Source organism: Ciona robusta, chromosome 1 (assembly GCF_009617815.1).
Source record: "Ciona robusta chromosome 1, ASM961781v2".
In the NCBI taxonomy this organism is placed as follows: domain Eukaryota; kingdom Metazoa; phylum Chordata; class Ascidiacea; order Phlebobranchia; family Cionidae; genus Ciona; species Ciona robusta.
The window spans coordinates 6004550-6027414 of record NC_143235.1 but is presented as its reverse complement, the minus strand read 5'-3'; the positions used below and the strand labels follow the sequence as shown (position 1 = coordinate 6027414).

The 22865-nt window shown below is 35.3% G+C and overlaps 2 protein-coding genes across 11 annotated transcripts; both read right to left on the bottom strand.

Annotated features, from left to right (window-relative positions):
* Positions 1 to 1855: 1855 nt before the first annotated feature.
* Positions 1856 to 3111, bottom strand: LOC149741820 (tetratricopeptide repeat protein 1-like). Its single transcript, XM_089891258.1, has one exon. It carries the CDS (start codon positions 3086 to 3088, stop codon positions 2330 to 2332), a length of 759 nt encoding a protein of 252 aa, XP_089747384.1. The 5' UTR covers positions 3089 to 3111; the 3' UTR covers positions 1856 to 2329.
* Positions 3112 to 3146: 35 nt separating this feature from the next.
* LOC149741819 (acyl-coenzyme A diphosphatase NUDT19-like) lies at positions 3147 to 22766 on the bottom strand. Of its 10 annotated transcripts, none has more exons than XM_089891231.1 (8): positions 22385 to 22524; positions 15623 to 16757; positions 14120 to 14222; positions 13757 to 14019; positions 13399 to 13666; positions 13225 to 13343; positions 8403 to 8494; positions 3147 to 3864 (listed from the first exon to the last, which is right to left on the bottom strand). In XM_089891231.1, exons 3-8 carry the CDS (start codon positions 14189 to 14191, stop codon positions 3659 to 3661), a joined length of 1020 nt encoding a protein of 339 aa, XP_089747357.1. In that variant the 5' UTR covers positions 14192 to 14222; positions 15623 to 16757; positions 22385 to 22524; the 3' UTR covers positions 3147 to 3658. The 10 variants fall into 10 exon arrangements, 7 of the variants coding, with proteins under 7 accessions (XP_089747357.1, XP_089747371.1, XP_089747308.1 ...); XR_016386358.1 differs by lacking the exons at positions 3147 to 3864; positions 15623 to 16757 and adding exons at positions 5367 to 6027; positions 6319 to 7236 and having other exon boundaries at positions 14120 to 14220; positions 22385 to 22539; XR_016386359.1 differs by lacking the exons at positions 3147 to 3864; positions 15623 to 16757 and adding exons at positions 5367 to 6027; positions 6398 to 7236 and having other exon boundaries at positions 14120 to 14220; positions 22385 to 22539.
* Between the last annotated feature and the right edge of the window lie 99 nt (positions 22767 to 22865).

Below are 22865 nucleotides of genomic sequence, written 5' to 3'. Positions count from 1 at the left end.
TCGCCAAAACATGTGTACAAATTAAAACTATTCTGCAGTATAAATAGTTTATTTCTGTAGATGACCGTGTCAAAACACGAAAAACTGACTTTTTTGAAAAATGTTACAGTACTAGTGGGACATAATAAACATTTCAATATAAAAAAGTGCGAAAAAATTAATTAATAAGGAAAAAGATGCCGAGTCAGCATATTGTATAACTATGTTTAATCGAAAATTTAAGACATAATGAAGTCTATGTTTTACAACTTTTTATATATTTTTGAAGAAGAAACGTTTATTATATCAAATAAGAAATAAAATTTAAATTTTCTTTAATATTTTAGAAACTAGAAACGATCAAAGTTGAGTGATTTTTTTCTCATGGGAAATCCCACGTATTGCGCCAAGGCCAATTTTTTTTACTCCAGCCGGCGAATTTGCTGTTTAAGTGTGTGTTCGCCAAAGCGTAGACGAGTGCTTTTTGAACACGTTAGTGGTCATAGATCCTTTTTCGTCGAACAGTTGTTCTTGGCTTTGTTGTTGTTGTTGCTGATAGGGCGATTATTTTCCGCACTTAGCCTAATTCTTAATTCTAGCATTTTTCTTTAATCTCTTGATTGAAATCAAATCGTAATATATATTTATAATTTTTAGACTAAATTTTCAGATTTAAAACCGCACGATGAGCGATTAATTAACGATTACTTTCCTCATGCACTTTACATAGCGGAAACACTGTCTGGAGTTTGGCGGGGAACGACGTGTTATATAAGATATAAGAAACCCACACAACGATTCACGACTGAATCAAACTATTAGCATTTAAGTGGGGACGCATTAAATGCACTACTCTTATACCGTATTATCATTAATCGTAATTGAAACATTATTTTTAATTCAACATCATATGATTAATATTAACTTCTAACATTACCTAATTACTGCGTGATTACGGTTTGTCAAAATTCATGAAAACAAACGTTTTTAAGCGACGACAACGTTAACTAGTGTAAGTTTACAATAAACACATGGTACAGGAGTTGTACAAAGCGTATTTACACATATTCTTTACCAATCACTCCAATCCTCATAAGTTTCATTAGTTAATACATGTATAAATACATTCTGCCTACTGCTCCACAGTCACCAATGGCGAATAGAACCCGTGTTGTTGGTTACTTCAGATTTGTTTTTGATCGAGCCCAGTCGACCGTTGTAGTGAAAGGATTAACTAATATAGCAGGGTGGGGGTAGATGGGATACCTTTTCATTTTGTTTTCTCTTTTCATTTGGTAGTAAACAAAGAACATTTAATGAATTATAACCGTATCTTCACGACTTCCACAGACCGTTGTTAATTGTTTAAAACACGATCAGGCTATTTGGATAATATGTGTTACAGGTGTCCCATCTTCCCCGACTCTACTATCTTATGGTAATTAGTTTAAAACGTGTTCATTCATTAGATCTGTGATCTCTTGTTTTCTATAGTTATCTTCCGTATAAAAACTGCGTCTCTCGCTTTTTCTTCGCTCTTTTAGTTTACCGCTCGCAATAAACCTTTATGCCACCGCAACAAAATGAATAATATTACTTCTAACATTACCTATAATTACTGCGTGATTACGGTTTATCCAAATTCATAAAAACAAACGTCTTTGAGCGACGACAAGGTTAACTAGTGTAAGTTTACAAGTCAACACATGGTACAGGAGATGTACAAACTAAATTGGGATATATTTTATGATACGCTACCTTGTCATTATATTATTATATAATATTTGAATAACCCTGGAGGTATAAAGTACTAAATTAAAAATAAATCCCACAAATTTGACAATAGCAACTTCGGTTAACCAGTTACAGAACACTGTTAATATAAAATCTTTTATTTTTTTTTCAGTCTCAGGCAATTAGAGATAAATTATTAAAAGCAGAGTCTGTATTTGAACATAAATTTCATGTCGCCCATAGAAATCAATAGCACACCGCAAGTGGGGCTAAATTCATCATAGACATAATTTAAATATGTACATATATATCTAAATTTAATATAGTTTATGTTTTTAATACAAATACAGGATGCAGATTAAAGAAAAACAAATTTTCAAGTAGTTGTGCAGATATATTAAAGCTTAAAAGTGACTTGCAGTTTTTGAGTTCTATAAATAAACTGCGACTAAGCTGTAAAATATGTTTAAAAATTCCCCTTGCTGGGGTAAACAATCGGCGTAACTAGCCCGTTTGGGTGCCTTGTAAGATTTCTATGGTAATGAAATAACTCCTCTTTATATACGAACTCTGACTAGAAGTAATAAAGTTCATCTTAATTGAAAGTAAAAATTAACTAATCTCTAGGTGCATTTTGTGAAAATTCTATGTTGTAAGAACCAGTTTCATTTTGTTGAACTAGAAAATTGTCTGTCGACATTCCAAAAGGTCGTAGCATTAGGTTACCAATATCTTTCAACTTTCCAAGCATTTCTTGTTTAAGTTTTTCATTGCGTTGATTTATTTCTTCTGTAAGCCGAAACACAGCATCTCTAGCTTGATGTAAAGATGGATCCTTTTTTAATACCACTTCATAATCTTCTAATGCTGCGTCAAGATTTTCAGTTTGCTCATACAGTTGAGCTCTGCGTAACCAAGCGCGAATATAATCAGAGTTTAAATTAATGGCTTTTGAACAATCTTCAATTGCTTCAACTTTTTCTCCAAGATTTATGTGACATGCACCGCGGTTTGCATACAAGACCGCTCGCTCTTTATTATAACTTATAGGACAAATGTTTAATCCTTCAGTATACAGATTCTTTGCGTCAGAAAATTGTTTCCACTTGTATTTCTCATTACCTTTAACTTTAAAAGAAGTTGATTTACTTTTCAATTGTTCTTTAGAAAGCAGTTCTTCTATTTTTGCATTTTCTTCTTTATGCTCCATTAATCTTGAAGGCTTAAATTCTTTTGTTGCCCCCTTTTCATTGGCCCCTGTAGACTCATTATAAAGTGAGTGATGAACAGAATGGAACTTGCCATCTAAATCACAGCTTGTCTCATCTGGTGTTATATTTGAACAATCGTAATATATCTCTTCATCTCCATCCATTTCTATATAACTTCAGGCAATACTACAACAGCAATTTAATTATACCTAGTTGTAGATATCTGAAATTAAAAAGGCAAGAATTTTAGGTATGCAACATCATACGCTGATTTCAACAACATACGCTGATTTCAACCTATCAGTTGTACAAAATTAATATAAGACATATAGCATTTGTATGGTTAAATTGCAATAATGTACACAACATAAAACTTGATTTGCAACCAACCCACCCAAAATAACTAATGTAAATCATTGATTTCAACAACATACGCTGATTTCAACCTATCAGTTGTACAAAATTAATATAAGACATATAGCATTTGTATGGTTAAATTGCAATAATGTACACAACATAAAACTTGATTTGCAACCAACCCACCCAAAATAACTAATGTAAATCATTGAATTAAGGTTCCACATTATTTAAAGCCGAGAATTTCTCCCAATAACTTCTAACCATACATTCTTGTTAAGTGAGCTTACAATTGTTGGATTAAAATCATCTACTTGATTTTACTGTTTCATTTTTAAATAGAGAAGCAATGCACACAAATGTGGAATAATAATAAATTAAAGCATAGAAGAGTTTAATGATAAAGCTTGAACATGTTCATACATTGGTTGAATGGTACACACTACTTCCATATTATTAAAATTGCTGGTAAATTTAATGTGGTTATGTGGCTTCATTTGTATGATTTCCTTGTAACTATGTTGAATTTGAACAACTCCAGTTTCCACAGTTGGGTCCACAAATTTGGGATACCAATTATCTCCTAACAAGTGAAAGACAATTAAAACTTGTTATATACAAGGTAAACACACCTTGTAAGTTAACATTAACAATTTAAACACATTTTTCACTTTCAAAATGATTAATTATGATCCATAATTATTTTGTGAAACATAATATATATATAAGTTTATTGTACAAACAAACAAACAAACTTTCCGGGTAAAATATAATAGCCTACTAGCTTTATCAAGGCGTTTTGTTCAACAGTTGTTTATGCTGCTTTGGTTATATCGTACAGAATTAAAACAAGTATTTGAATCACACAATGTGTGGGAAGTGCTACGTTTAATGCAAATTTGCATTCGACAATCAAAATTTTAGAAAGACAGTTTTCAAAGCATTGAAATTTCTTTTACCTAGGCTGCCCTTAAAACAGAGACATATTCTTTAAAAATGATTGTTATTACACCAAAAAACAATTTCACTTCTAGGGACAATTTTTTTCCAATTTTCTTTATAAGGAAAATATTTTTTATTTAGTGTTTATGTTGCTGAGACTTCAGTTATGTTCGAAATTGCGGCTATGAAAACTGCAGTTGTCTTTGCATGTTTTAAGGTTACTATAAAGAGTTCTTTTTACAAACATATGCTATTCTACTTGGGGAAGGTCCTGCAGCGTGATACATCATGTGACCTGAGATTAAGGCCAAAGTTGTCCCAACCGTCAGGGTACTACTGCACTGACCTTATCATAAAAATAGGTAAATCTATCTTGGCAGTTGAGCTATGAGACTGTAAACTTTTCTGAGTTTATGAAGATGACTGTTACTGGAACCCTCACAGGCTTGCTTATCTGCAAGCTCTGAAGGTGTATGTGATTTTCATTTACCAGTTTTTACAGGGCATCCCATGTATTACACTAAGTGGTTTGCGTTTGATTTTGAGAGTTACAGAAAGTTGTTTGGCCTGAGTGCTCCTCATGATCAGGTACACATATTCTATTCCAAGAACCAGCACGAAACAATGTGTATAAAACAAGTCCAAATTGGTCAATAAAGACAACTTCTCCAATTTAGTGGTTTAACACAAATTTTACTTTCGAAGCGCCAGATTTATACATTTTGGTACTCACCCAGAGGATAATCCCAATGAGACAGGAATTCCTTTAGCTATCAATACATTGGCCTTTCTAGCTATTTTCTAAGGATTTGGCAACAATGAAGTTTCTATGCTTGGTCTGCTCATATGTAGATGAAGTGCTTTTGGAAGATTTTAGTAAACTAGTTTCACTGTTTGGCACAGAAATGGAAGGTCCACCAAGTAACTTAGTCATGGTATGAAGTGTTTCAGTCACTATTGGATGATTTCTTACATCAATCTCAGGTAAATCTGGGCATCCCTTTCCCTATATGCTTCTATGTCACAATGTGTAAATTCAAAAATAAGTAGTGTGTTTTAAAGAAGATTTTATAGAAAATTTAACATTCACTAAAAACTGACCAAAGGTCATTCAAGGTCACACCAAATAAAAAGACCTCTTGATCCAATGCATGTAATATTAGTCTTTATTAGAATAATACTCTGGCACACAAACTCAGCTTATATAGGAACACAAATTCAAGCATAACATTGAACATAGAGATTGAGAAAACATTATTAAAACAATTGTTTGGATAATGGTGATACTTTAAGTAGTTTAAATAGAGGGCATGATCAACATAAAAATCTTTTTAAAGTAAATAATAAATATCTTATAAAATATTTAAAAACTCATTCTCCTTTTTTTAAGGTAAACAAGCACTTTGCAAAACATTTAACAAATATTACGAAGTTGCGATTAACAATCCACCCACTGTAAACATAAAGAGTTCATTGTTTTGAATCATGTCTATCCGCATAGCGTGGTAATTTTCGTAGCATAGTTCTGAAATAATAAAGGCTAAAAATAATGTAGCCTCAACTGCATGCGGCAGTTACTTTGCTGCTAGTGTGCTTTTGATAACTTTTTTAAACCTCTTGGATTGCCAGGCTAAAATATTGCATTTGTTGTTTGGATCAACAAGGAATATTAGACTCGCTCCTTGGCTACCTTCATCACGTAAGTATCTGCTGCATTCAAATAAACCACCAGCTTCAATTGACCAAGATCACTCAAAGTTGCGATTGTGATCATGGTCTTCATTTCGTTTTATTGCAATGCAAGCTGTTTTTCATTAAAACCTTGTTAAAAAATTTTAATTTGGTTGCTAAAACACAAACATCAAATGATTCGTCTGGTCTGGTGTGTGTTATTGAATTGTCATTGATTTTCTAGACAAATGTTGACATCAATAGATTTCATGGATTTTATGTAGGATTGATTGACAGGTATCTAGCCACCCTTTCATGCAACTCTAACCCAATGTACTTAAATTGTTCAGTACTTTCATTTCCCATCTTAAAGGTTTAATAAGAGTTTTTTAATTATACTTTTCTTAATTTTATTATTTCCCACCTATAGAAAGTCATTAGCATAGATGCAAAAATGCCTTGAAGTTCGTTATTGACGTGGTAAATGAAAGTTGCAGGATCACCTGTGCTTTGCTGCCCACTCGAATTAATCATAAAGATTTTATTCTTCCAAGCCATAAGCGGGATGGCTCAAAGTCCATAAATACATCTATGCAGTTTCCAAATAATGTGAGATGGACAGTTTGCTTCACCAGGTTCCCCTTGCGAAGATGTTGTCTGAATATCTTAATACACACACCCTGTCATTTGTTTGTGCCATACTTAACATATTACGGATTGATTCCCTTGAACATGTTGATGATTTTCTTTGTAGGTTTTTTTTTGTTCCTCAAAACCTTAAGCAACCAACCATGCCTTAGGTATCATTCCTTACCAATCTTCTTCATTGTGCAAACCCAACAAACATAAACACAACTTTGATATTTTCATTTAACATCTTTAAAGACTTCCTTATCTCTACAGCATGTTAGTTCCTTTTGCTTCCCTTTAATAAAAATATTGTTAAGATCAAGAATTTTTCAGCCTGTTGATCATGGTTTCATCAATAATATGTTCAAGTTCTGCTACTTTAGAAAAAGCTATTCACCTGTGTTTGCCACGAACCTCATTAGGCAAATTAAATTATATTCAATGTTGTAAAAACATTCATACTTCAGTGTTGCTTTACCGACTCTACTTAAAATTGTTACTTTATGTTTTGTCCTATCTTGATTAAAAAATTTAACCTTGTGCTTAGCTTGCAGTCATGGTTGTTGCACTGTTGTTCTTGTTGATTGTGGCACTGGTGAAACAGTTTCTGATTGATCTTCATTATCACTTTTCTCGTCACTAGATAAGGTGTCGAATTTGCATCTTTTAACTTTTTCAGTTGACCGCTCATTTGGGGGCTTTTCTGTGGTATCTTTGAAAATGGGATTATATACTTCATTGTGTTCATATATTTTGGACACTTAACTATGTGCCTTAACAATTTAACCCACATGTCGTAGGAAAACAAGTGTCCCGTCTTGATCGAAAACCTTTACTGGGCCTCTCCACAACGAGGAACCACCACATTTATAATATACCAATTCACCTTTATGGCTATACATTATACTTATAATCAGTCTCACGAGTCTGTCTACTCAAAGCCATTCGAATCTTCTTTCGGCAGAAACAAATGCTTTCCTGGTTGCATGTAGAGCAGATAGATGTGCTCCAACATCAAAACTTTGTCTGAATTTTAATTAGTCTTTTCAAGTTTTCAGCAAATGCATGGCCAAATGGTTTATCCTAAACACGGGTAAAACTTTAAAAACCCAAATCACGCACAACACTTAAAGCAAGAACTGTGTCCCAAGGCCTAAAGATAGTTTCAGAATGTTGCCAGTGACATTCAAAGCAGTTTTGAAAACTCTATTTTTAGAATTTTAGCACGAAACGTTTTTTTGATACAAAAAAAAACGGCATAAAACTTTGTTTTTATAAAAAAAGAAACTACGGAAATTGTGGGCCAGGCTCTTTAAATATAATAATTCTGCAAATTGAGTTATTCTCAGCAAGAAAATAAATAAAATTTCAGACGCTAAGCCTGGACAAGTAGTTCCACAACTGTGGAGCATGTGTGAACTCAAGACTGTTATGTCACACGGCCCTACCATATAACAAATAGGTGAAATACTGTTACTTATAGATTGACCAACATATCGGTTTACCTTAATTTATATTCTCCTGATAATTGGTATTTATTAATGTGCCCAATAATATACTAATAAATAAATTGTTCCTTGTATGTGCAACATTGTGAGTAAATAATATTTGGGAAATTTTATAATAGACAACAATTTAAACACTCTATCCAAAAGAGCACTGGCCCAGTGCCACTAGGTTAAAGAAATTACCATCAATACTTTATACATACTGTCAGGATGTTGGAAGCGATAAGCATCAAACCTCTAACCTCTACTCTGGAAACTCTTGCTTTAATTAATATGTAATTGACCCCGGTAATGTATTTTATGAATTTAGACATAATCGTGATTGAAATAAATTAATAGAATGAAACACAATTCAAAAGATATGCGACACCTGGTAGAAGAGACATTAATACTCCGTCTGTTGATTGAGCTCGAACAGGAAGCCAGCGAGATAATCCTTTCAATCTCCTTTTTGATGTAAACCTGTAAGTGAATAATATTATTTTTTAATATATGTATTAATAATTGTATTGGATCAGGCACTTTTTCTGTATTAATTCGAAACATAATTTTGGCGCCGGCTTCCTCTCTTTTAATAGTAATGTTACTATAGTTTTTTTTTAACTTTATGGGTGAGGTCCCAGATTTGTCCCATTACCCCAACACCCGAAAAGCACATGTAAGTCCTTCTTGCGACCGGTGCCGTGACATAGCATAGCAGTCAGACGCGTAATATTGGCACCATTTTTAATCCTCAGGTGCTTAACTTTGTGTATGATTTTTATTTGATATGACTTACAATTTTAACAACCCATTAGTGGCCGCTGGGTTGGAGCAATGTCCGATACCGATATTTGACCCTATAGCAAAACATAAAATGATCAGTGTTAATCAAAATTAATACCTGTACAGGAATAGGTGTACTTTGTCTAAGACGCGCACATGTCATGAATGGCCTCCCTAACAGTTGCGTGTAAAATAAATGTAATTCGAAAATAAACCACCTAAATCGGATCGGTAACTGCTTTATATTTATATATGATATTTTCCTCAGCCAAGCAGCATGTTTGTTACAAAATAGTAAGGATTCACTTGTGGATTCATTATGAGATAATAGCAATTTACACGTCGATTATTGCAACACAATAGCAATTCACATGTTCATTATTTAGTCTACATGTGAAACATTATTCTCGCTCGCAAACCTCACTTTGATAAGTTCGTCTGTTAAAACGGAGATCGTGGCCGAAATGCTCCTTTGATCGGTGATAAGGGAACGCAGCTTTGATCAAGTTGTAAAACATTATTGACGCATGTTTAATTAAATTTGTTTTTTTCCTCGAGTTTTGTTAAAACGATATTTTCAAACTTCATTGCGCCCGCCAACGTCAAACAACATAAAATTGTTACGTGTTCAATTGTGATGCGAACAACTTTTATGTTGCGCAATTACGAGTTTTAAAGTCAAATATTGCATTATAACCAATATTGTGACGCAGAGTATTAACGTAAGATATTGCGCAATGCTGCACCTGTCAGTTGAACAATGTAAGGTCATACGCGGTATTGTGATGTGATCCATTATCGTTAACTGGTGACCGTCTGTCTGTATAATCAACGTATCGGCAATTATATGTTGATATTTAATGTCATATTGTTAAGTTTTTTAAACACTTACCCGCAATCAACTGCCAGCCTTACGTCATACCCTTTCTATTAAATGCCGCTCGGCGCACACGTTATATGCGTGGTTTTACGTGTTCTACATATACTTACTTTCAGCTAACATGGTGTAAGTTCGCAACCCCTACGTTTTTATAAAATCGACGCCACTGACTCCAAATATGTTGCTTTTGTACAAAACTAGGACGCACGTAAAGGCTAAACTACGACACACATGGACGTTAAACTATGACGCATGTGGACGTTAAACTACAACACGCACACGTGGACTTTAAACTACTTTTGTATAAAGCTAGGACGCATGTAAACGTTAAACTATGATGCACGTGGACGTTAAACTATGACGCACGTAAACGTTGAACTATGATACACATAGACGTTAAATTATGACGCACGTGGACGTTAAACTCTGACGCACATGGACGTTAAACTATGACGCACGTGGATGTAAACTATGACGCACGTGGACATTAAACTATGACGCACGTGGACGTTTGACGCACGTGGCCGTTAAACTATGACGCACGTAGACGTTAAACTACAACACGCACATGTGGACGTTAAACTATGACGCACGTGGATGTAAACTATGACGCACGTGGACGTTAAACTATGACGCACGTGAACGTTAAACTATGATGCACGTAGACGTTAAACTACAACACGCATATGTGGACCTTAAACTATGACGCACATGGACGTTAAACTATGACGCTCGTGGACGTTAAACTATGACGCACGTGGACGTTAAACTATGATGCACGTGGACGTTAAACTATGATGCACGTAGACGTTAAACTATGACGCACGTGGACGTTAAACTATGACGCACGTGGACGTTAAACTATGAAGCACGTGGACGTTAAACTATGATGCACGTGGACGTTAAACTATGACGCACGTGGACGGTAAACTATGATGCACGTAGACGTTAAAATATGACGCACGTGGACGTTAAACTATGAAGCACGTGGACGTTAAACTATGATGCACGTAGACGTTAAACTATGATGCACGTAGACGTTAAACTATGACGCACGTGGACGTTAAACTATGATGCACGTAGACGTTAAACTATGACGCACGTGGACGTTAAACTACAACACACGTGGACGTTAAACTATGACTCAAGTGGACGTTAAACTATGATGCACGTAGACGTTAAACTATGACACACATGGACGTTAAACTATGACGCACGTGGACGTTAAACTATGACACACATGGACGTTAAACTATGATGCACGTAGACGTTAAACTATGACACACATGGACGTTAAACTACAACACACGTGGACGTTAAAACTATGACACACGTGAAGGCTAAACTATGACGCACATAAAGGTCAAACTACGACGCACGTAAAGGTCAAACTACAATGCACATCGCTTCGCACGAACTATTTATATATCGGTGAAATATAGGCGCTTTTTTACCGATACCGATTATTGGCCGATAATATCGGTGAACCAATATATCGATTGACCTCTAATAGAGACGTCCCTTTGCATGCACACTGATTACAAAACTTGTGTTCGGTGTGTTTACATATGACCTATATAAACATCATCATACTGCAAGAAAAAATGATATGTTCTTGTCAAGGTTGTTGGGGGTGGCAGGGGTGGCATGCCCTCACAGTTTGAATGCCCAGGATGTTAGAAAACCTAACGCTGTATTGGCATCGTCGCATTTACGCGATTATTTTCGTTTGAAGTAAACATTCGTTACGATCAAAAACAATCACCGTATGGTTTTGCAACATTAAAAATGGCATTTAACGAAATACAGCTTATTGTTTCGCTGGGATTGGACTTTAAACTATAATTGGCATGCATCATACGCATGCTTTCATAAAGTATATTGAACACGCAACAATTGGGCTTTGTTTATAATAAAAGTATACTTAAAGAAAACAGAATTGTAGAAGTTGTAAATACGGACGGTGATCGGTTAATTTTAATGAATATCCGGACGTAATATATTTTACGCGCGTCTTTCACCCAGGCTACCAAATCGTGTTATAAACCGTCTTACTGACTAACTGCTCAGTCTGGTGTGGCCGCCTGTGCGAATAAAAAAGGGTTCTTGAAGCAGCGATCTAATGTTTTGTTTGTCGCATGTTCGTATTTATCAGGTAACGAAATCTTTCGAGTAACAGATCTTGCTTTGCTGCAACTTAAACATTTTGCGTTCAGTTGTTACTTCACATGTATTATTACAACATAAATATTAATTATGATGTTTTGTAATGTAACAATCCGAAGGAATGTGCCCACTGCCCAACCAACCACGAGATCGAAACATCGTGTATGAGCGTCACATTTTTACGCTCTGCACCGGCGTAGGAATTAGCGAGCAGCCTGTGTTTTATAATTTATACGATTTATACAACATGTTTAAACTTTTGGACTTTAAAACAGTGTTACATAACATAACAAGTGTATACAAGTTTTATAGAAGTTTTAAATAAAATATTGGGTAAAATCGATATCTTGCAACTGGTATTCACGAAACTCTGATTTTCGCACGGTGCCTAAGAACAACCTTTTTTGGCCACTGTCCAAGCTAGGCCAGGACAATACTTTGTATTATCATGTTGCAATTTGCGCTGATTTTAATTTACTGATAGCGTCACTCCTCGCTCTTATATTTACACCAACTAAAGTTCACATAATCGCGTTTTATCTGCATTTAAAGTGGTCACTAATATTGGTTGCTGGCTTAAAATTATATCGGTAATAAAACAATTATACAAACTATAAACGCATATAAACCACAATTGTTTTTAAAAATTTTATTAATTTGTTAAAAGTATTAGGACGAATCATCGTTACATTTATAATCCACCATGAACGTGCGTAAAACGTTTCATCTGTTTCAAAACGTTTCATCTGTTTCTACTGATTTAGATGCGTCTTTTTAATAAATGTAATATAATTTTAAATCACTACATAAAGGTTCCATGTGAGATGATTTGTGTCCAATGTAATAAAGTAGGTGTTGGAAAAATGCATATTTTTAACGTTTGCACAAACCATTTCGTCATTTTAACTATTCGCGGTGTTCTTGCAGGGTAACCGATGCGGTTAAAATAAAGCGCATGTTTATGTCGTCAATAATTACTAAACTAAGAAACCAAAGAGTATATTATTGGCCGAATGTAAGAAAGTTGCCACCCCAAAAAATATGAATTTCCCTAAAAAATCGGCGCCTATGAATTAATGTTTCGTTGTGTCTGGATCAAAGTCTGATTGTCCCAACAACTCACACTTGCAACACACACAAAACTGTCTGGGTGAAAAATAATGACTGTGTGGAAAAATAAAAACTCTATTTTGTTAACATTTTGCATACCTCAAATATGAGTTTAGTACTGTGGCAGTATTTCTACTGTAAAAGCAACAAAGATAACAAAAGCATAAGATAAAACTCTAAGGTTACACTATTCGCCGCTTGTTTAAATTCTAGTAAAGTTACATTCAAGTTGTTAAAAAAAATTTAATATCAGTATAAGAAACTTTTTTACCTTGCAAGAACCTGATGTTGCTTAAAATTCAACAACCTTCCTAATTCATAGACTTGAGGTGGTGCCAGAATAATTTTTTGATTATGATACGATAGTAAAGTTGTTGATGGAGATTCCCACTATAATAATATATATGAATATAACCTCTATGTATTGAACACAAATTGGTATTACATTCAAGCAGATAACTTCTGAATTGTCTTGCTTGGTGTAGCTAGGAGGAGATTTAAGGCACGCCTTGTAAAATACAGTGTCATATCTTTTGGAGTTCTTTTTTGGCATAAAGGTTGGAGTGAGCCAGTTACTCCACTCATGTAATGCCCAAATATCAGGTACATACTTATTTTGAATACACAAATTAAGGAATTCATTGGCATCTTCCCTGACCTTTGATCTCCATATTTCAACCTCAGCATGGTCCCATTCAATAACGCTACAATACCTTTAAACATATTAATATGTACAACATAAATATTTTTAGACGAAAGACATTTCTCCGTTAATACAATTAATGTACAACGGGTATGTTTACCAATTATTTTCTGGTAATGGTGACATTGAGTTTTCATGGGTTGAGTGTGCAATTAAAATTCCAGTTTCCTCAAACGTTTCACGGATAGCGGATATACGAAGAGATATTTCATTTGGTAAACCCGAATTGACATTGTTTTTACCATTTTTAAACATAGGAGACCGCATCTCATCATGCTGGTGCACAATAAAATTTTGCCCAAGTGATTCTACATTTCGGGTGAGCAGATGAAATACACTAAACCAGCGAAATGAAGAATCTGCCTACAATAAAAAACAAAACTCTTTTTTGCGCCTTTCAAAAGTCGTAAGAAGTTTAGAGGAAAAGGTAATATCATGATATGAATGAAACTAGTTCATTTACCTTGTCAATGTTACCACCTGGAAATACATAAGCATTTGGAAAAAATGATGCCTTTGAACTACGTTTTAGCATCAAAATTTTGTAATTCTCCCCACCAGAACCTTTTGGATTTAGGTGAAACAAATTTAATTTGTAAAATGATAGAGATATGCCGAACCAAGCACACTGCTTTCTGGAAAGTAACGAATCGCATCGTCAGCCAATTACAGCCAACTAGTGTTTCCGTATCCTATTTTTTAACTAAGACTTTTGACGGCTTTTAACATGTATATACAATTAAGTAAGAATGGCTTAAAGTGCCATTATACGAAAATAAACGTTTTACCGTTTTTTCTTTGTTACAAGTGATGTGTTTCATTTAAGTCGATAGCTAAACACATATTGCATGCATGAAAAGGCAAATATTTAACCCTTTTTTCAAGCAACGTGAATTGCTATTGTGTCGTGATCAATTACCTGGCTAGACCAAAGTTAGTATAGACCAAGTTAGGAAACGGATTGTAAAACAACGAGTCTTGTTATCCATTGTCGCGCGTCTATCACGTCATAGACGCCACCATTACGGAGCCCACTGCATAGCATTTTATCATTGCTGGGTGCTGTTTTTCGTTTAAATATTGCGATTTTTTTAAAACCAAGCACTTCTGCGCGTAAAAATGGCTTTCTACTAATGTTATATCTTATCACAATAATAAACCTCACAAAAATAATCAACTTTTATTGAACACTCAATCGATTAAAGAGTAAAAAAAACAGAAAATATCAAGTTTACTAACCAAAATAAAAAAAGAACATGTTTAAAATATAAAAATACAAGCAAAAACGCATAACATTACCATAAACTGGTGTATCTAGCTGCAGTTTTGCATGTCAATTGCCGTGATTTTACTTTTTGGCTCACAAACTTAACACGTATACCCGGCAACGAAACTTAAGGTATCTGTGTAAAATTTGCCTAATATCGAAATGACATTGAGGAAAACAATACTGAGTTACTATTTTTGGTCCTCTGCTTCAATTAGTAAGCTACCTTTTCTGCGTTCGGGGTCTTTATGACATCGGAGAACGTGAACACCTTATCTGCTAGTACTTAAGCAGTTTGGAGCTGCATGTCCACTCATGTTGGGTTATAAATGTAGTAAAGAATGGCTCTGTAGATTCGTAGGTATGATCATATACTATTATGTAAACTAAGCTGATTTCTGCTAGTTTTAATCGCCAACGTAAAGTACCCTGTTAAACCACACTGTACGCCGAAAACCAGTCAAAATATTAATTTACTTCACATTAATTCCTAGATTTAATATTATATAACAAGATTTATATTAGAAATTATATTTTAAACGTTAAAACAACCGCTATACGTGTTTTCTAGCTTTGTATCGCTTACAAGAACTAAATGAAAACATGCCGTCCATGCATTTGTATAGGCGATTCACGCTCTGTGGGCTCCGTAATGGCGGTAACGAGCGCCGTTTCCTAACTTGGTCTATACTAACTTTGGGCTAGACAATCGATATTGTGACACAATGAATCCACGTGTAAATGCTTTCTGTTTCGTAATAAAAATGCTGCTTGGTTAAGGAAAACATTGTAAATATAAAGCAGTTATACTTCTGGAACATATTTAGTTTGTAAATTACTGCCTGTTGCCACGTTTAATAGGCAAATTACATTCATTTTACACGCAGCTATGAGAAAGGTAGTTTAAAATAGGGATGTGTCGAGCCGAGCCCGAACTCAAAAGCTCGTGCCCGAGCGTCTCCTTTTTTGACGCCTCATATGAGCCTGCAAAATGAATGTAGCCTGTAAACCCGAGCCTCATATGCTATTGCTATAATGTTGCACGCGAAAAAAATACTGAAAATGAAAAAAAAGTGAAGCTACTAAGAGGAGATAACGAGACTAGTCAGCATAGCTTTCTCTTTAATTATTTCCCTCAAGTAACGAATCGCAACGTCAGTGAAATTGCCCGTATCGAATAACAGCCAGCGTCAAATTACATGAGCGCGCAATGTTCCTGTATCTGATTTTAAATAAGAAGCCAATAACTCTTAAACTTTTTTATAATGAAATAAATAAACTGCTGCAACCATGGGGGCTGTTTTGTTGTAATGACAGACCCCATTTCCGCAAACACGCACGCAGACACAAAGTGCTAAAACAGGCGTTGCATTCAATATTACTTTCTTTCGCTGGGAATTGGAGCCTGTTTCATTTAATTGTCACGACACTTGTCCTAAAACAACATAACTATAAATGATGACGTTTCATAATATAACAATCGGGAAAAATGTTCCCACTTCCAACCAACCACGAGTTCAAAATCTTGTGTATGAACTTCACATTTTTACGCTCTGCGCCGGCGTAGGATATAAAGAAAGATGCATGCGGTAGCATACATTCTACACCTAACAAACGAAGCAATCGTTGTGAATTTATTCTCGTGAAAAATGACATAATGAAAAGTCCGGTTCTCGTGCGTTGCCGACAAAGATGTTTTTTGGGCTCTGTCCAAGCTCGACTGGGACGATACTTAGTAATATCATATTACAATCTCTGTTGGTTCCAATTTACTGATAGAGTCGCTCTTCGCCTCGTATTTGCATCAATTAAAAATTACATAATTCCAATTTACCTGCATTTAAACCAATCATCAGAAACAAAAAATTATACACAAACTACAGATCATATGGAAGCGAATAAAACACGATTGTTTTATAACAATCTTGTTTGTAATGTAACAATCGTAATGGTTTATTAAAGTTATTCTGACGTAAATAATCGTTAGATTATCCACGATGGACATGCGTAAAACTTACACCAATGTTTCATTTAAAAAAAGACGTTTCTAATTTAGTATAAATAATATAATTTTAGTCCTAATTTACCGCATTAAGTAGAATAGATTTTTAGTGTGCAAGACCAATATCTAAAGCGTTTATATCGCTTCAGGGATAACATTGTTTTTTATCTGTATGACAGACCCTTTTTGAACGCGATAGTTGCACCACTGGCTGCAACAGTTAAAATACCTTTCAATTAAATAATTTTTATTGGAAATTACTGAACCAGACGTCTTTTTAATCGCAAACCATTTTCTCTGTAAGACTGTAATATTTAAATTAGCGACGCTTTTCGAATGAATAGGAACGCATCAGCATATCCCTACTCCCTAGTTTAAAATTAGTGTTGCGAATTCCCGCCAAAAAAATACTAATGCGAACGTATATAATGGCGTATATGACGTCATAGTCAATGCGCAGGTGCGCTCCGCATACCCCCAGATATTTAGGAAATCGGCGCACCTGTTGCAGAGTATGTAGAAAGATGCACAAAAAATATTTTTTAAACAAAATATTTTTGCGGGAATATATTGCAGACGCGAAACTGTAAATATTAGGGGCGAAAAGTTTGAGTGGGGTAATATATTACAGTAATACAATTTTAATCGTCTAGTTACTGTATAAACCAAATAATGTAACACTCGATGATGAATACCTTTATTTTCGGTCTGTTGTAACAATTAATTACAAACTCATATTACCCATACATGAGCTGGCATACTGGTTTTGGTTTTAATTGAACTGTGAAGGTAAAAATATCAGTTATAGTCTTAAAGAATTTAATCATGCCGAAAGAAACAACTGTAAGAAACTGGTGATTTCAAGACCTGGTCTTTATAGCCGAAAATAGCAGAAGAATTTGGTGCAAACAATATGAATCTGCTGAAGTTGTGAAGAGCTCAGGTTGGCCGAGCGCCAAACGGCCCAAACTTCTACCATAAGCTCAGCACACGCTTAGGACCAGTGCTGCGATTCGTTACCAGGTAGGGATGCCATTGGCGTAGAGTTTTGCAATTGCGTGGGAGTGCGGCAAACACGCAAAGACAATTTAATTGGGATGAATCTTAACGCAATAGTTGGACCTTCAACGCGACAGAAACACTTATCGCAATGTAACGTGGTTTAATTTGCAAGTGTAAAACCGCTCAATATTTTAGTAGTCTGGAATTTATTTACTTCGCCGGCTGCGTAACAAATCGTATAATGTTAACGTAACAAAGGTTACCTATTCGTGCAGTTCTGACGTAACTCCGGCATTTATACGGCAAGAGACATTCGTAATTGTGAGTAACACAAATAGCTATTTCGCAATAATAGGAATTGTGACGAATGCGTATTACGTGAGCAATATAAACCAGTATTTCGACACGTGTATGTTTGGGAATTAGTTGCAAACCAGGCATTCTTAAACCGCCACTAAGTTCCCGGTAATTTCAAAAGAAGAAGTTGGTTGTCGGTAGAAAAAAAGTGTTGGTTGCCATAAACTGCGGCCGGTGTCTCGGTGATCGCCGATAAGTTTTATAGTATTTTAAACTAGCTTTCGTTAATAATTTGTATGCTGACCAAACATAGTTTGAGATGTATGGTACATGAAACTGTGCCGTATTTATATCAGGAGAGCTGTTTTTTTCATGAGCAAAAAAAACGTTTTACCTGCAAATATTTATCTGACAGTTTGTGTGTGTTGCAAGTTGAAATCGTTGCGGTAATCTGGCTTTGATCGGAAAAAAACGAAACTAGATTGACATTTTTTAATTATCAAGACCGGGCGAGAAGTTGTTGGTTATAGCCAAAAAACGCTGTCAGTGGGGCAACAGAAGAAAATTAGTTAATATATAAGTAAAAAACTAAAACACCACTGCGAATTTAGTATTTTTAACACGATTTTAACATTCGTAAAACACATTGGTGTAAGCAAAACGCATGCATCTATACGAATTACGAAACTGCCAGATAAATTTAAATACGAATCAGTATCTGCCGTATTTTTGTTTTTTACATGCCTGACGCGCATTCGCAACTCGCAATCAAGTAAATTAAACATTGCTATTCTAAATACTCCAATATCCCATACGTATTACGCGATTGTCTTGGCTAGCACACGTAATAATGCTAGTTAATCCACGATTCCTTCGTTTCTGATTGGTCAATCAGAGAGGTGTAAAATGGGAGTGATTTGGGGCATATTTACAAACAATACGATGTTATGTTGTAATAATCTTGTTTGCGCAAATATATGTCAAATTTTAACACATTTCTTTTTGAATTAATGTCATCGTCGAAACATTTTACGCACGTGCAGTAGCCGTGCATTTAACAGGAATAGCGAATTCGTAAATTGGCAGGAGTGTGTCGCACTTCTGCACCCCCGTACTCTACGCCAGTGAGGGATGCACATTACAGAATATTGAATTCATGAGATTCGAATCCTTTTGTATTTGAATCTAATTATGGGATTCGGTATTCTTTTTAATGACGTCATCACACGTCATCTTATAAACTATATTAACAATTTTTGAAACTTAAGAATATTGAAAAAAAGTTTTGTGTTTGTGGGACTTTCGAGAGTAAACGTTTCGCAAACATAGCCTGCTATACAATTCTGGACGCAAAAACTACCCAATAGTACAATTTTTGATCATTTTACAGCTTATGATCCAACAAGGCTACTATGTAAGAGTCAATAAACTGACTTATGAGGGTAAAATTATTTTTTCCCTTAAATATAAAAAAGATTCGAAATTTTAGATTCGAAATAAATTTTAGAAAAAATCTTTTGCCCTTTCCATCTAAATAGTGCATGTGTCTGCTCCTGATTGTCGATAAAGAAACGCTCGCTTTTTCTCTCTAAATGGTGCACGCGTCTGCTCCCGATCGTCAATAAAGAAACACTCGCTTTTTCTACCTAAATAGTGCACGCGTCTGCATACGATTCCCTGCACATTTTTAGCACAAAGCAGAATACAAAATGTAAATGTAAAGTTTTCGTATAATTCTTTTACACTCGATATAGTTTTAAGTCAGCAACCGTGAGTAGTTAAATGCAGGAAAATCGGGATTATGTAAATTTTAATTGGTGCAAATATAAGAGCGAGGGGCGACGGTATCAGTAAATTGGAACCAACAGAAATTGTAATATGATATTACAAAGTATCGTTGGACGGAAGCCAAAAAACATCGTTTGTTCGCATTCTCACATGCCTTTTTCCTTAATGACGTCATGGGTGCTCAGGCCCGGGCTCCGGCCGATCTTTTCTTTGAAGCTCGGCGCTCGGCGAATCGGAGCTATTACGGCTTCAGCACAGCCCTAGTAAAGTTACTATAATTTTTTTAAAATTTTTATGGGTGAGATCCTTATAAAGGACCTGTGGTTTAGGCCAGATTCGGCCCATTACCCCAACACCCGAAAAGCAGAGCGAAAGTCCTTCTTGCGACTGGTACCGCGACATTTTTAACTTTCTGTATGATTTTTATTTGATATGACTTACAATTTGTGCAACCCATTAGTGACCGCTGGGTTGGAGCAATGTCCGTTAAGTGTCCTGCCCAAGGACACGTACGCCGATCAGTGTTAATATCGCCGTCGAGCATCGAACCGGGGACACTTTGGTTTCGATGCTGACGACTAAACCACTGAGCCCTGGCGCCCGACTGTGTTTTGTTTTTTTGGTTAGTTAGTTAAAAGTTTCTGTGGGGCAATAATTAAATACGAAAATCGGTATTATGACGTAAATAATCAATGTGTTAATCCCTACTATGACGTAACAAACATTCTGCTTGTCTCAGTAAATCCTGTGCAAATAATAACTTTTTTACGCAGGGCAAAGATTTAGGTTGCTACCACGGCCGAATGCAAGTGTTGAATTAAAACTTACGGGTTGATTTACGCACATATTAATACGAAAACATGTGCAATACGTGACTGTGAAAGTTAAAGGCTGATTTAAAATCGTATTTTCCTCTGGCAACTTAAAATGAACCTGGAGATATCGTTACAAGTTAAGTGTGCACTGGTGTAGTGGTGTGGTTGAACGAAGCACCAGAACGACTAAATCAAAGAAGGCCGAAGTAGTTGTCCTGAAGAATATTTTACCAAAACGTACAAGGATGTATTTTTAAATGCATCCAAAACAATCTTGGTCAGAATTTGGCACAATCTTGGTCAGATTTTGGCAATTAATACAAGCGTTCTGAGAGACGACGATTTGGAATACAAAGTAGATAACGACGAATCATTTTATCAAAATGTATACCGCCGAGTTTAGTGATAAAAAACATAACTAGGGATGTGCTGAGCCGAGCCCGAACTTAAAAGCTCGTGCCCGAGCGTCTCCTTTTTTGACGCTCGGCGCTCGGCTGAAATCTGGCCCAAGCACCGAGCCTTATGCTATTGCTACAATGTTGCACGCGAGAGCGAAAATATTAAAAATGAAAAAGTAAAGCTACTAAAAGATAACAAGACTAGTCAGCATAGCTTTCTCTTTAATTATTTTTCAATCGTTGTGAATTTGCTCTCTCGCAAGAAACGAATCGCAACGTCAGCGAATTTGCCGGTATCAAATTACACGAAGGCCCAATGTTTCCGTATCTTTATAATGGAATAATATAAACTGCTGCAACCTGGGGGGTTGTTATCATGACAGGCCCCATTTCCTCAAACATGCACCCAGACAGAAGTGCTAAAACAAGCGTTGCATTTAATAATACATTCTTTCCCTAGGAATTGAAACATTTTTTCATTCAATTGTTACGTTACTTGCCCTATTACAACATAACTATTAATTATGACGTTTCATAATATAACAATCGGGAAGAATGTGCCCACTGCCCAACCAACCACGAGATCGAAACATCGGGTAAGAGCGTCACATTTTTACGCTCTACACCGGCGTGTGAAATAAAGGGAGACGCGTGCGGTAGCATAGATTCCACGTGTAACAAGCGAAGCAATCGTTGTGAATTTATTCTTGTTATAAATGACGTAATGAAACTCTGGTTCTCGTGCGGTGCCAACAAACGATGCTGTTTGGCTTCTATTCAAGCTTGACCGGGACGATACTTTGTAATATCATATTACAATCTCTGTTGGTTCCAATTTACTGATAGCGTCGCTCTTCCCTATTATATTTGCAGCAATTAAAATTCACATAAAAAATTTTACGAACATTTCATACTTTTTTCTTTGTCTTATTTTACCCAAGAAAAAACGAAGCGGTTAGCAACCCTTTAAATATGTGCTTTCTAAACGCTCATACAAACATAAACGTACTCGGAATTACTTAGTGATGACACAAATTAAAATTACGCGGGTTCTGACTCTACTCTACCGTATACGATATAGCAGCTAAACAGTAAATATAGTATATATAGTTTTAGGAATATAATATAGATATTTTCCCAAAACTTTGAAAAAGTAAACCTGCAACAGTTGCATGTGGAAAATCTTGAACTGTCAATAATAAGCTTGCAGCATTTTTCCAACTTCTGCCAACAACAGCTATACATTCACTAAACATATTAAGGGCTAAATACATATTGGTGATCCTAGAATACAAATATTATAGCGGCCATTTTCGATACCTTTTACTGGTGCCACCAACCTAAAATTTAGACACTGTACTAACTAGACCCCAGCGGTACCGATTCTAAAATAAAAAATTTAAAATTCAAAAAAATATTAATTATGAATATTAATATTCGTCATAAAAACATATTTATAGAATTTTCGCACGAACCAGCTTTGAATATGTTATAGCGCTATGTAATAGCTACAAAATGAAACATTTTTTTCTTCAAAAAAATGGGGGCTTGGGTGTGAAATATTAAAAAGTATGATCATAACTTGAATCATATAAATATCAAATTTTCAATTTTTTTTTGCGAAAATATAACTTACGCAT

Excerpts from the sequence above, each read along its gene's own strand:
- LOC149741820 (XM_089891258.1), bottom strand. The coding sequence starts at position 3,088 with ATGGATGGAGATGAAGAGATATATTACGATTGTTCAAATATAACACCA.
- LOC149741819 (XM_089891182.1), bottom strand. The coding sequence starts at position 22,499 with ATGTATTTAGCCCTTAATATGTTTAGTGAATGTATAGCTGTTGTTGGC. Across the intron at positions 14,221-22,384 it reads TCCACATGCAACTGTTGCAG|GTTCTGGTGGGGAGAATTAC; the intron begins GTTTACTTTTTC and ends TAAATCCAAAAG. Across the intron at positions 14,020-14,119 it reads CAGGTGGTAACATTGACAAG|GCAGATTCTTCATTTCGCTG; the intron begins GTAAATGAACTA and ends TTTTTATTGTAG.